Below are 15,072 nucleotides of genomic sequence, written 5' to 3'. Positions count from 1 at the left end.
TGTGTTATTTGTAATGTTGAATCTGAACTCACCCTCACACAAATCATGATCTGGATAATTTGGTTCTTTGAACGCAGCTGTTGTGTACGATTAGAATATCTGGATTAAATTGTCTGGGATCATTGCACGCTCAAGTGCAGTTTGGAAAGGCAGCGTACTGTATATCAATAGAAGAACTAGTAATCACACTGAAAAAATTACCGTTATTTTACAGGTAATATTCTGTATTTTTTCATTAAACAGTAAAATGTTGTTTTACAGATATTTGCTGTAATTTAAAGTTTTACCATTAAAATGACAGTATTGTAATTTACAATTACATCAAAATTATGTTTTTAAAGGCATTTCATACTATTTTTACAGATTACGTTTGTTTTTCTACAGAACATTACTCTAAATTTTCACAGATTTAAAAGATGTACTTTTACAGACAATTACCGTAAATGTTTTATTGATTATTTTCCTGTTCATGACAGAAATGTAAAATTACATAAATCAGTAAATTGAAAGTGTTTTAAATGTATAGCCCTCTGAATGTTCCGTCCAGGAATAACTTTCTCCAGCGTGCGATGTCTGTTTATATTTGACCAGTGATTAAGCACATTATTGCAAACTCCAAATTGCTTCAAATTAACAATATTTATAATTTTTTTTTAATTATCATTAAAATTGAAATGTGGTTTATTTAGGGTTTTACCATGCCCTGGCAGGCCATGCCTAGACTGTAACAAAAAAACGTAAAAAACGGTAAATCTCTGGCAGAAAATTTGCCAGACGGATTCTGTCAAATAACAATACAAAAAAAAGTAAAATACAGAGAATATTTTAGTCATAATTCATTCAATTATAGTATATTATTGTTAATAATTTTTATCAAACTGTAGAAAAACAGATCAATTATGTGAAAATACATTAAAAACAACTACCTTTCAGGTTAATCTCTGTAAATGTAAATTACTTTATTAAGTTTCTGTGTAATTTTACAGTAATGTACTTTTAAAATATAGCTTATCTCTGTAAAATAACCGAGAACAATGGATAAAACCCCAATAAGTACATAAAGTCAAAGACAAAAATATGAAATAAATATATTTTAACAAAATGATTGGACAATGGAAAATTAATCATCAAATGTTGTTTCTCCCAGTAAAACAAAAACTATAAAGATGTAATGGGTCCCTCCAATCAAACAGAACAGTAATTTTTGTGAATTGCAAACAAACGTTTAATGTTAATTGGACAGTAGAAATACAAGCAGAGCATGAAAACATAGCTACATTATGATAATAAAGGCCTTCTTAAGCAAAGAGATGTGTTTGTAAGAAAAATATTCATATTAATAACTTATAATCGAAATGATCTAGCTTCTGCCAGACGACCGTATGCATTCATATGGTGTCAGAAGAATCGTCCATCATAGATTACACAGATTTCAGATCAAAAACAGTCCTCCATTTCCACACCTGGGTTGCCATGGTCATCTGATGTAGATCCTGATGGGTTTATGATGTTCTATGCATTATAAGTTTATATTTACTGTTGTTTTACTGTCAAAATATATTAATATGAGTATGTTTATGCTGTGCTTGCTTTTAATCTTGAAAACTAGTTTGCAGGAGTGTGAAACAAGAGCTGTGAGGAATGCAGGAGCTGAGAGCCAAAATAACGTGTGTGTGTGCGAAAATGTTTTCCTGTCGTAAATCACATTCGGCTGAAAAGGCCAGGCTGTTTTCAAATTATGTGTTGCAGAGAACCAACAGTTTGCGGGAAATGGAGTAAGATTAACGTGTCACGAGTTAATGGTTCCAGAGGAATGAACGCCCGCCCAAGGAAGGGGAGGAGCCTGAAGAGAGAATCGACCTCACATATATTATAAATATCTGTAACCCGGAAGTGTGTTTTTAGTTGTTAAATCATACGTTGAGAAGCAACCCCAGCTGGAAAGAAGCTTTTACTCTTGCATTTTCCTGCAAGTGTACAGACTTGGCAGTACTTTGACTGCAGTTTATAGAAGGTAAGAATTACAAGTTTTCAAAAAAAAAAATATATATACATACACAATGTATATACTCTTTAAGTATGAAAATACTGTTTCATTATGGTTCAAAAACGTAGTTTTGATACGTGTCATGATAGAATTTAGAAAATATCGCGTCATTTTTCTTATTTCTGGCGCCAATGCTAAACGATAATGCTGTAAATTATGCATTTGTTCCCAACGCCATCTAATAGTTCAAGACACGAAAAAGCTTAAACTTAAACAACAACTTTGGCACCATGCGGTGTGCTCACGATCGAGGAAGATTAGCGTTATAATTAGATGAAAGGGCTCATAGCAGAGAAGCTAGTGTATAAAGCAGCTTGGGACAGATCTCTGTCAATGATAAACAAAAAGGCTTTAACAACTTTTAACAATACAAAACATTATTTCATATTTATCATGCAAACAAATCGTTCTGCAAGGGCACAAGATCGGTAAAAGACTTTTTTAATTTTAAATCTTGATGTTTGGCGCCAAAATGCTAACCTGACAGCCCTTGTGTTATCATGGTTGAGTAATTATTGTCTTTTCACAGGGCTGTTGGGAGAGAGAGGAACAAGGACTGAGGAGCTGCACAGTTTTTTTTTCCTGAAAATTGTATGAAAAATTTAGATTATAATACACAAAGTTGTAAATGTACATCACGCCCGTAGGCAGGGGGGGTTCGGGGGGGTTCGAACGAACCCCCCTCACTGCCAAAGGTCCAGAATTTCAGAAGTCGTTTTTTTATGTGATTATTGTCATCATTGTTTTAATCAATGCTTGTGACAAATTTCTGGGTTGCTGTTTCAAATTAATATGATTATTATTGCAGGACACTTGTGTGTGCGTGCGCAGAGAGAGAGCGAGTTCTCGCAATACACTTTTCAAAGCAACGTGAAGAAGCATCGCCTCTGAATGATGCGGGGGGAGGGGTTGTATATATATATATATATATATGAATGTGGCCCGCCCACAGATTTGGACCGGCCCTATGAACAATGCCTTATAGTGTGTTCACACCAAACGCGAATGAAGCGTTAAGCGTGAGTGATTTACATGTTAAGTCAATGCAAAGATGTGATGACCTACTTACGGCGCGATTCGAGCGAATGACGCTGAGTTGAGAAATCTGAACTTTGGCGAAAATTCGCGCAGCGTTAACCAATCAGGACGCTTGCTCTAGTAGGGCCGTGAGCGAGTGTCAGAATATTGGCTTTCAGACCCAAATTTCTCTAAGTTACTCACATAGCCTAATAATTTGTTAAATTCATAACGTACCATTGCGATAGCACTTACACGCGAACCATCTGAAAATTTCATAGAGACTAAAAGAGAAAGGTTAATTAATATGCATAAGAAAATGTTTTGAATTTGAGTAGCACTAAACTATTAACTGTTAATAAACTATTATACCATTAGGAGGCATAATAAATACATTTCAAATCATAATTAAATCTCCACAATAATTCAAGGGGTAACTCCGGCCCATGTAATTTTCTGTTACAAACCGACCCGGCCCCCCATTAAAGACAGGGAGAATATGTGGCCCTTGCAGAAAAAAGGTTGGGTACCCCTGGTCTACAATATAATAACGTAGCGTAATTATAATAATAAAACATAGCAGAGAGTCAAGAAATTATGATGAGAAGAATTATTATTAATATTTCAGTAAAGTAAATTAAATCTCTTCTGTTGTTAGTTTGGTCTTTAAATTTATGAACTGTGTATGGACTGACAAAAGTGTTACACGAGGAAGCAATTTGACAACAATGTAATAAATATTTTAGTTGCATCCAAAAGCGTGCTGGTTAAGATACCAGCAGACAAGCTAATCCAGCAGAAATTAGTGCATAAAAGGTCACCAAAATTAAGTATTTGAACCTCATAATTAAATACAAAAGGAGGAGAAAAACTGCAAAAAGGTCCACTTTTTGAAAAAAAATAACCTCCCCTTTCAACTGGCTGGCTACGGACCTGTACATGTGTTTTATAAAGTTTGAATTTATATTTTATGTATGAATGATGTATATGTGATTCAAAAGAAAAGTTTTATATTGAAATAAACTTTGCTTAAAAGCATGCACTACTGGTTTTGATTCATTAAATACCTTTAGGATTTTAATGAGATAAATGTTTGGATTTAGCGTAAAATAATTTAACCCATACAAACAATACAGTATATACAAATAAATTAGCCCATATGTATACTAATTGTGGCCCATAAGAGACCCATATAAGACCTAGCTAGGTCCCATCATTAACCCATCTAGGCAAACTCCTGTAGACACCAAATGGGAGCTATCTGGTTAACCCAAGTGGGGCCTATATGGTGTCCATTAAGGGCCCATCATAAGCCCATGTGGGGTAACACATGTGGGGCCTCCATGGAAACTGCGGACAAAATTAGCTGGGTCCCAGTTAGGTTGCCCAGTTGGGCCCCAGATATCAGCCCAAGTGCAACCCATTTGGGCCCCACATGATTGTGTTTGCTGGGCTGTTATTATGATTGATAACACACACACACACACACACACCAAGATGCATCTGAATAAAGTGTGCTGTTGAATAAAAGTGTGAATGTTAAATAGTTGTGTGGAGTTGAAATGTCATTTTCATTATTCTGTGGATATTTACTAATTTCACTCCCTAACTTGTCTTGGATGCAAAAAAAATGTGTCTTCCTTTTAACTCCTTGTTCCATTTCTCTTGCCATATTCTTAAAAAAGCTTTCTTTTTTATACACGTTAAGATTGAAGGATGTACTGTTACTCCAACAAATACAGTAAGAGATCTAGGTGTTATATTAGACAGAAACCTGACAATGTCACAAAAACAGTCTTTTTCCACCTGAGAAATGTTGCCAAATTACGAAATATTCTGTGTCTTGCTGACGCAGAGAAGCTTATTCATGCATTTATGACCTCAAGACTTGACTACTGTAATGCTCTACTTAGTGTTTGTCCTCCATCATCAATAAACAAACTACAGTTAGTTCAGAACGCAGCTGCCAGAGTTCTTACCAGGTCCAGAAAATACCATCACATAACCCCAATTTTATCAACCCTTCACTGGCTTCACATTAAGTGTCGTATTGACTTTAAAGTTCTTTTAATCACTTATAAAGCCTTAAAGAGTTTAGCCCCTACCTACCTAACAGAGCTTCTATCACACTACAACCCATCACGCTCTCTAAGATCTCAAAACTCAGGACTTTTGATAACACCTAGAATAACTAAATCACCAAAGGGGGGTCGAGCTTTCTCATACGTAGCACCTAAACTCTGGAATAACCTTCACGACTCTATTAGAAGATCAGACACACTCGCCCAATTTAAATCTAGACTAAAGACACATCTTTACAGCCAAACATCATGCAAAATATGCCAAATAAACCACCGGGAGACTGATGACATTAGATATTATTTACTAGAATCATTTAACCAGTTATATAAACACCATGCACTGTGTTTCGGTTTCTATTTTCCCCTGTAAAGCCGCTTTGGAACAATGCAAATTGTGAAAAATGCTTTATAAATAAAATTGAATTACACATAGAAACTCACACCGGAGAGAAAGCGTCCACATGGCATCAGTGTGGAAAGAGTTTCAGATGAGAAGCTTGTCTCAGATCTCACCAGTGTTTTAACTCTGATCGGTGCTGAAACAAGTTTATTTCTGCATCACATCAACAAGACTTGTGTGCTGTTTGAGAGCTCATGTGAAAATCAATGTTGTAAACGTTTATGTAAATAATTTGTTGGAAATTAATATTTAAAGTTGTTCATATCTGTGCAGTGTTTTTAAAATGCTTTAAGACAAGGGCGTAAGTTTGATTTTGACATTGGTGGGGACATAAAATTGGTCTGCAGAGCGCATTTATTCAAACAATATAATAATTTATAACAAAAGTATTTATGCCTACATTGTTAAAACTAATGTATGACTGAGTGTTTAATAGACCTCTAAAACAGAGCAACCTTGAAGTAATGCACAACACACCTGTGACCCTGCTTCTGTCTCTCCACCTGGGCTACAGCTGCTTCTGCCAGCTAATGAAATGACACATCTTAACAATTCAAAGCTCCACCTCCTACTGTATATTTAGCCACATGGGTGATGAACCTGTGCAATAAATGAAATAAAATATTGGTGTAATGCCGCACAAACCTCAAAGGATCAGAGCCCATGTTTCAGCTGGCGCTGCGTGTTCAGCTCCTCCAACATCTGCACTGAGCTCCTCTCTCTTCAAGATGAGCATAAGCATCCTGCTCTTTATCCTCCTCTTTCTAAATCCTATGGTGCTGCCCTGTAGTCTCTACAAATGTTAGCACATCCCTACACCGCTGACTTTCCCTCAAACCCTTTCCCAAGATGTCAACCATGTTTACCGGCCCACTCCTACTGCTGTTACATAAATCCTGTTGCTCATCATATTGACTACACTTTACAAAAACATGCTCTACTGTTTCTAACACCATGCACTCATCACACAACCCATTCTCATGATTTACCATTAATGCCATTGTTGAGTTAAATCTCGTGTGTCCCAACCTTTGTCTTGAAAACACTACTTCTTCCTTTCTATGTCTACCATAGGAATGTTCCCTTTTCCCCACTGATTCCACAATATTATAAAACCACCTGTGCTGTTTTATCCACCTCTGTTGCCAAACTCGTGTTATTTCCTTATTAAACACAGATTTAATTTCCCTTCTTCCCAGAGGAACCTTAATATCAACCAAGTTTTTGTGTAATGCTTCTTTTGCTAATTTATCACCCATTTCATTCCCTTTTATCTCCATATGTGCTGGTACCCAACAAAATGTTACATTTATACCTTTTTTAATCTATACAATAATGTCACAAACGGATGTGGCGTTTACTTTAATGTTTATACGCTCACATATGTACTCGAGTCTCAAGAAAAGTTGTTGAAATATCATCAGTCGACAATTATCACCAGTTCAGTCATAGACGACGGCATTTGATCACTATGGTTACCGCTACTACAGGCACAATTGAGGCAGCTAACAGCTCCTCGTAGGACCCCGGGGGCGGGGCCAGGAGTCGCAGCGGCAGCAGCACACAGAGACTGAACGTCGATGACCGACACGATTGTGAAGCAGTGACGGGAAAATACTGAAGCAGCTGCGGGCCTGTCCGTCACTACTCAGGCTAATGTACATAGCGGACATCCTCATGAATCCTCAGTTTTACAGATGTTTGATGTTTGTCGTCTTTCGTTGGGACAGTGAGGGGCAGATCGGGTCACTATGAGTCTGAGGGGTCTTGTCTCCCCGTCACTATAGTGCTGTCTGCGCGCCTGTATGCGCTGTTTGCTGTGACCGGTTTCAATGAGTCTGTTGACGAACAATGTGACATTTCAGACGTTTAAAACTCAACTAATCGCGGAGAAGTTCAGGGAACGAATTTATTATAAGACGCCGCTGTATCGTTTCAAATCCGTTCAGAGAGAATGAACGACCGGCGGATTCTCTCGTTAAGTTTCATTTCAAGGATTCTTGACGGTCTTGTGAACATGCGGAAAAGTGTCATTATTACAAACTAAAAACTTTAAAAGCTCAAAACTTCTGTGTTTTTAAACACCAGACAGTTTTATAACCTGAGGGTCTTGTTGTAACCGGTCAAATCAAAGTCCTTTAGAAGTTATTGAATGATTTAACTCTCATTCTTTTCAATTTAATCAGTTTATTATTCTGAATTTCGATTTGCAGCCAATTTCTGTCGGTTGTTCCGAAAAATATCGATAGTGTATCGATAATCCAACCACTACTATCTGTGATATTTTTAATTGTTTTTCATCGTCATATATGCTACAGTACATATGGCCAATGTCTCAAGAGGGAGACTTTTTATTTGTTTTACATTTTATTAGTAAAAATCTATTACAAAATGTCTAGTATAAAATCTATTGCATTGTGATTTATCTATGGTGATATGTATCGTATCACAAGGCCTTTGCCAATACACAGCGCTAATATAATGAGAGTTAAAGTTAGAAACACTGTAAATAATAAGCAGTTGAATATTTATCCATCATGAATAAGACCAAAGAAATTGAACATTGTTAGATGTTTTTATGACAACTGCTCTCACTTTGCTTGGGTTTCTGTACTTGATTTGTGATGTGGCCGAGATGTTTTTGTCATTTATGTCACACATGGAGATAAATGTTGGTATTTGATATAGTGGACAGCATCTTGGTCAACAATTGTTGTTTTTAGTGATGTTATATAAGTGAAGCTGAGTTGAGTTATTGACAATGTCTCTCTAACACCTCCAGTTCACACCAACAGTGATTGACACCTTCAGTAAAGCTCCTCCTACATCAAACCACCAATAAATACCAGAAAGCAACAAGCAGAAGAATCACTTCAGGTGTAAGAACTGAAATCTTCACACAGTTGTTGGAGTTTGTGGAAGAGAAGCTTGAGAACACGAGAGATCCAGAACTACACACAACAGAAACTCAGAGGACTAAAGAACACAGAGGTTGGTTTCTGTTTTTAAATCTTTATTTCTGACAGTGGAGTTTGTAGAGCACAGCATTTTGACCCTTTTTCACATTTTCATCAGTCTGTTGGTTTTTTATCGTCTTATTGAAAAGAAAACATGCATTTGTTCTTTTACTCGACTACATGAGACACAGTCTGTTGGTTTTTAGTTGTCATTATTTCTTTTACTCGACTATATTTTAGGGGGCATCGTTTCTGCTGTACTGATCTTAAAGTGACAGCAGCTTTATAAATCACAGTCTGTTATTATTGTTAATAAAACAAGAAAAGACAAGAAACAAGAAAAATCGTCACTCAAAGCTCTTGACTGGTGTGTCTCTAATAAGGATTGATCCATATTCAATTTATACAGTGAAGACTATCAGAATCAGAACAAGCTTTATTGCCAGGTGTGCTTACACACACGAGGAATTTGTCTTGGTTACAGAAGCTTCCAGTACACAAGTAAGGTTACAAGACAAGTAACAATCAACAAAGGCAACGAAAGTACAGAATAAAAATAAAAGTTAAGCACACAAAGGTGAAAGTGCAGTGTGACAGAAGAGCTCCAGAATTTTTGTTTAGAATATACAAGTTTATATACATGAGTTTATATATGTGAAATGTCAGAGGGAAAGTATTGCACACATTTATTGCACTGTAGGGTGTATGATATGTATATACAGATTCTATGAGATATCTACAGGTGTTTAAAATATACACATTTTAAGGTGCTATATACGAAAAATCTGGCACAAAAAATATTGCACACATTTATTGCAAAAGGTGAACATTTAACTGTTCATGAGGTAGATGGCCTGAGGAAAGAAGCTCTTCCTGTGTCTGGATGTTTTAGTGCTCGGTGCTCTGTAGCGTCGACCAGATGGTAAGAGTTCAAACAGAGAGTGTGCTGGGTGTGAGGGGTCCAGGGTAATTTTGTGAGCCCTTTTACCCACTCTGGATGAGTACAGTTCTTTAAGTGTGGGAAGAGTAGTGCAGATGATTCGCTCTGCAGTCCGGACTATCCGCTGTAGTCTTCCGAGGTCAGTTTTGGAGGCTGAGCCAAACCAGACGGTGATAGAGGTGCAGATGATGGATTCGATGACAGCTGAGTAGAACTGTACGAGCAGCTCCTGTGGCAGGTTGAACTTCCTCAGCTGCCGGAGGAAGTAAAGTCTCTGCTGGGCTTTTTTTACAATAGAGTCGATGTGAGCGTCCCACTTCAGATCCTGAGAGATGGTGGTGCCCAGGAACCTGAATGACTCTACTGCAATCACAGTGCTGTTCATGATGGTGAGTGGGGGAAGTGCAGGGGGGTTTCTCCTAAAGTCCACTATCATCTCCACTGTTTTGAGCGTGTTCAGCTCCAGGTTGTTGTACCTGCACCATAGAGCCAGCTGCTCCACCTCCTGTCTGTACGCAGACTCGTCACCGTTCCGGATGAGACCGATAACAGTAGTGTCATCTGCAAACTTCAGGAGCTTGACGGAGGGGTCTTTAGAGGTGCAGTCGTTGGTGTACAGGGAGAAGAGCAGTGGGGAGAGAACACATCCCTGTCGGGCAGCAGTGCTGATGGCGCGGCTGTCTGACATGATTTTGCCCATTCTGACTAACTGTTGTCTGGCTGTCAGAAAGCTGGTGATCCATTGACAGACAGAGCTAGTGACAGAGAGCTGGGTCAGTTTGGTCTGGAGCAGTGATGGGATGATTGTATTGAAGGCAGAACTGAAGTCCACGAACAAGATCCTCGCATAAGTCCCTGGTTTGTCCAGATGTTGTAGGGTGTAATGCAGTCCCATGTTAACTGCATCATCCACAGACCGGTTTGCTCTGTAGGCAAACTGCAGGGGGTCCAGCAAAGGGTCAGTGATGACCTTCAAATAAGCCAACACCAGTCTTTCAAATGACTTCATGGCAACAGATGTTAAAGCCACAGGTCTGTGGTCATTGAGTCCAGTGATCTTTGGTTTCTTTGGGATTGGGATGATGATGGAGCGTTTAAAGCACGAAGGGACTTTGCACAGCTCCAGTGATCTGTTGAAGATCAGTGAGAAGATGGAGGCCAGCTGGTCAGCGCAGGTCTTCAGACAGGCTGGTGAAACACCGTCTGGGCCTGGTGCTTTCCTTCTCTTTTGTTTTCTAAAGATCTGGCATACGTTATCCTCACTGATCTGAAGTGCAGGGTGGGAGGAGAGGGGGATGGCTGGAGGTGTTGATGGCTGTGTATAGAGATGGTCAGGGTGGGTGTAAAGTGTCTGGTCTAGGGTCTCAAATCTACAATAGAAGTGATTTAAATCTTCAACAAGCTGTTTATTGCTCTCGATGCTAGGGGATGGTGTCTTGTAGTTGGTAATGTCTTTCAGGCCTTTCCACACTGATGCAGGGTCGTTGGCAGAAAACTGGTTTTCCAGCTTTTTGGCGTAACTCTTTTTAGCCACCCCAATCTCCTTTGTCAGAGTGTTTCTGGCCTGATTATACCAGATCCTGTCCCCGCTCCTGTAGGCATCCTCTTTGGCCTGACGCAGCTGTCTGAGTTTTGGTGTGAACCATGGTTTATCGTTGTTGAATGATAAATAAGTCTTTGTAGGGATGCATAAATCCTCACAGAAACTGATGTATGATGTAACAGTTTCTGTGAGCTCGTCCAAATCGGTGGCAGCAGCTTCAAAAACACTCCAGTCAGTGCATTCAAAACAGGCTTGTAAGACCTGCTCTGAGTCGTTGCTCCATCTCTTTACAGTCCTTATTCCTGGCTTAGCAGTTTTAAGTTTTTGTCTGTAAGTTGGTAGCAGATGAACCAGGCAGTGATCAGAGAGTCCTAGAGCTGCTCGGGCGACAGAGCGATATGCACCTTTTATAGTAGTGTAGCAATGGTCTAAAATATTATTGTCTCTTGTGGGGCATGTGATATGTTGTTTAAATTTAGGCAGCTCACGTGTGAGTTTTGCCTGATTAAAGTCTCCTAGAATGATAAAGACAGAATCCGGGTGTTGTTGTTCTGTGTCTGTGATCAGATCAGCCAGCTGTTGCAGCGCAGTCCGCACGTGTGCTTGTGGTGGAATGTAAACACTTACGAGGATGACTGATGAAAACTCCCGCGGCGAGTAGAACGGTTTACAGTTAATGAAAAGCGCTTCCACATCAGGACAGCACATCTTCTTTAACACAGTTACATCCGTACACCACCTTCTGTTGATGTAAAAGCATGTCCCACCACCACGCGTTTTCCCCGTTGTCTCCGTATCGCGATCCGCTCTGAACAGCTGAAAGTCCGGCAGATGTAACGCGCTGTCCGGAATGGTTTTGTTCAGCCAGGTTTCCGTAAAACACAGAGCAGCAGAGTTTGTAAAAACCTCGTTTTTGCTTGAAAGCAGGCGAAGTTCGTCCATTTTGTTAGGTAGAGAGCGGAGATTCGCAAGATGAATGCTTGGCAACGGCGTTCTTAGGCCGCGCTGTCTGAGCTTGACGAGCGCGCCGGCTCGCTTCCCACGCTTGCGTTTCTTTCGGCGTCCTCTCCACGCGACTGCACTGACTAAAATATCCAGCAAAACGTCAGAAAAATCGAAAACTGGTTGCAGATTAGTTGGTATCCACTGCCGAATGTTCAGCAGTTCGTTCCTTGTAAAACTGATAGTGTTTGACAGACATAAAACAGGACAAACTAACAAAAACAGCAAGACTACTGGAGAGCTCCACACCGAGGCAGCCATTCGCGGCGCCATCTTGGATTCGAGTTTGTAATAACCATGTAGTGTTATTTCACATCTGATGACTTTATTTTGTACCTGAAAATGTTTTGCATTGATTCTTGATTTATACTTGATTCATTCAATCCAAACCACTGAGATATCATGGCAGTAATGATTTTAATTATAAAACACATAATTCAGTAACAAAAATGATTATAATAAACATACCTTTGCTCTCTGGATTGCACAATGAATACATTTTGTCAATCATATACAAATGTCAATAATGTACAGTCTAAACTCATTTTATGTTGTAATTTAAACAGAGTAAAGTTAAAATATTCTCTTAGGATGTGGTCATCTTATATGGCAAACACTTTTATCCAAAGCAATACTCAGTGCACTGAATGACTGTGGTCCCTGAAAATGAAACTAAGATCTCGTCTTCTGGTGTTGTTTTGTACAATTGTAAAACTGTGTTTAACAAATGGTTTTGTTCACTTCAGATATGATGGAAGTGAATAAGGACAGTCAAGATGAAGTAAAAGATGCTGATCAGAAACATCAATGTGCACAAAAGTTGCAGAAAGGTTCACTGGAAGAAGCTCTGAGAACAGGAGACAAAAAGAGTGAAAAACAGCACATGAGAATTCACACTGGAGAGAAACCTCACACATGTCTACAGTGTGGAAAGACTTTTACACAAACAGGAAACCTTCAGACACACATGAGAATTCACACTGGAGAGAAACCTCACACATGTCTACAGTGTGGAAAGACTTTTACACAAACAGGTCACCTAAAGATTCACACGAGAATTCACAATGGAGAGAAACCTCATGTATGTCTACAGTGTGGAAAGACTTTTACACAAACAGGTCACCTAAAGATTCACATGAGAATTCACACTGGAGAGAAACCTCATGAATGTCTACAGTGTGGAAAGACATTTGCAGTCTTGGGTAGCCTTAAGACACACATGAGAATTCACACTGGAGAGAAACCTCACGCATGTCTACAGTGTGGAAAGACTTTTACACAAACAAGTCACCTAAAGATTCACATGAGAATTCACAATGGAGAGAAACCTCATGAATGTCTACAGTGTGGAAAGACTTTTACACAAACAGGTGACCTAAAGATTCACATGAGAATTCACACTGGAGAGAAACCTCATGAATGTCTACAGTGTGGAAAGACTTTTACAGTTACGAGTCACCTTAAGACACACATGAGAATTCACACAGGAGAGAAACCTCACACATGTCTACAGTGTGGAAAGACTTTTACAAAGACAGGTCACCTAAAGTCACACATGAGAATTCACACTGGAGAGAAACCTCATGCATGTCTACAGTGTGGAAAGACTTTTACACAAACAGGTCACCTAAAGAGTCACATGAGAATTCACACTGGAGAGAAACCTCACGTATGTCTACAGTGTGGAAAGACTTTTCCACAAACAGGTCACCTAAAGATTCACATGAGAATTCACACCGGAGAGAAACCTCACTCATGTCTACAGTGTGGAAAGAGTTTTTTACATACGAGTCACCTTAAGACACACATGAGAATTCACACTGGAGAGAAACCTCACGCATGTCTACAGTGTGGAAAGAGTTTTACACAAACAGGTCACCTAAAGATTCACATGAGAGTTCACTGGAGAGAAACCTTTCATGTGTCATCAGTGTCTTTTGCGTGACTTCAGTGTGGAAAGATTTATGAGTAACCTCAAGAAGCATACGAGAACTTTCTTTAATCTGTACTGAATCATCATACATGTTTTACAGGAGACTGTATGAAAGAAATGCATCAGTTCAAGCTTTAAAACTTGTTTTGTAATGTATTTAAGTTCTAGTTGTTTAAACCATAAACACTTAGATTCAATTTTCTCTTGGGAGGTGGTCATCTTATATGGTAAACACTTTTATCCAATGCAATACTCTGCACTGCACTGAATGACTGGGTTCCCTGAAAATGACATTGTATAATATTATATATTTTAAACAAAGTAACATGGATATTGACGAAGCAACGATAAAAATAAACCTGTCTAATGTGTTATTTGTAATGTAGAATCTGAACTCACCCTCACAAATCATGATCTGGATAATTCGGTTCTTTGAACGCAGCTGTTTTGTACGATTAGAATATCTGGATTAAATTGTCTGGGATCATTGCAGGCTCAAGTGCAGTTTGGAAAGGCAGCGTACTGTATATCAATAGAAGAACTAGTAATCACACTGAAAAAATTACCGTTATTTTACAGGTAATATTCTGTATTTTTTACAGAATTTCCCCATTTTTTCATTAAACAGTAAAATGTTGTTTTACAGATATTTGCTGTAATTAAAAGTTTTACCATTAAAATGACAGTATTGTAATTTACAATTACATCAAAATTATGTTTTTAACGGCATTTCATACAATTTTTACAGATTACATTTTTTTTCTACAGAACATTACTCTAAATTTTCACAGATTTAAAAGATGTACTTTTACAGACAATTACTGTAAATGTTTTATTGATTATTTTCCTGTTCATGACAGAAATGTAAAATTACATAAATCAGTAAATTGAAAGTGTTTTAAATGTATCCCCCATCTGAATGTTCCCTCCAGGAATAACTTTCTCCAGCGTGCGATGTCTGTTTATATTCGACCAGTGATTAAGCACATTATAGCAAACTCCAAATGCTCCAAATTAACTATACTTATTATTTTTTATAAATTATCATTAAAAATTTAAATGTGGTTTATTTAGGGTTTTACCATGCCCTGGCAGGCTATGCCTATACTGTAAAAAAAAAACGTAAAAAACTGTAAATCTCTGGCAGCAAAT

At 38.4% G+C, this 15,072-nt stretch overlaps 1 protein-coding gene across 1 annotated transcript; it reads left to right on the top strand.

Moving 5' to 3' along the window:
• Positions 1–8,343: 8,343 nt before the first annotated feature.
• On the top strand, positions 8,344–14,820 carry LOC306894651 (uncharacterized protein). The gene is made up of 2 exons (XM_079457364.1): positions 8,344–8,536; positions 12,734–14,820. Exon 2 carries the CDS (start codon positions 12,736–12,738, stop codon positions 13,930–13,932), a length of 1,197 nt encoding a protein of 398 aa, XP_079313490.1. The 5' UTR covers positions 8,344–8,536; positions 12,734–12,735; the 3' UTR covers positions 13,933–14,820.
• Positions 14,821–15,072: the final 252 nt, after the last annotated feature.

Source organism: Barbatula barbatula, assembly GCF_947034865.1.
Source record: "Barbatula barbatula genome assembly, chromosome: 5".
Classification (NCBI taxonomy): Eukaryota; Metazoa; Chordata; class Actinopteri; order Cypriniformes; family Nemacheilidae; genus Barbatula; species Barbatula barbatula.
This window is presented reverse-complemented; position numbering and strand designations above follow the sequence as displayed.

Coding starts and splice junctions, on each gene's coding strand:
- LOC306894651 (XM_079457364.1), top strand. CDS start 12,736: ATGATGGAAGTGAATAAGGACAGTCAAGATGAAGTAAAAGATGCTGAT.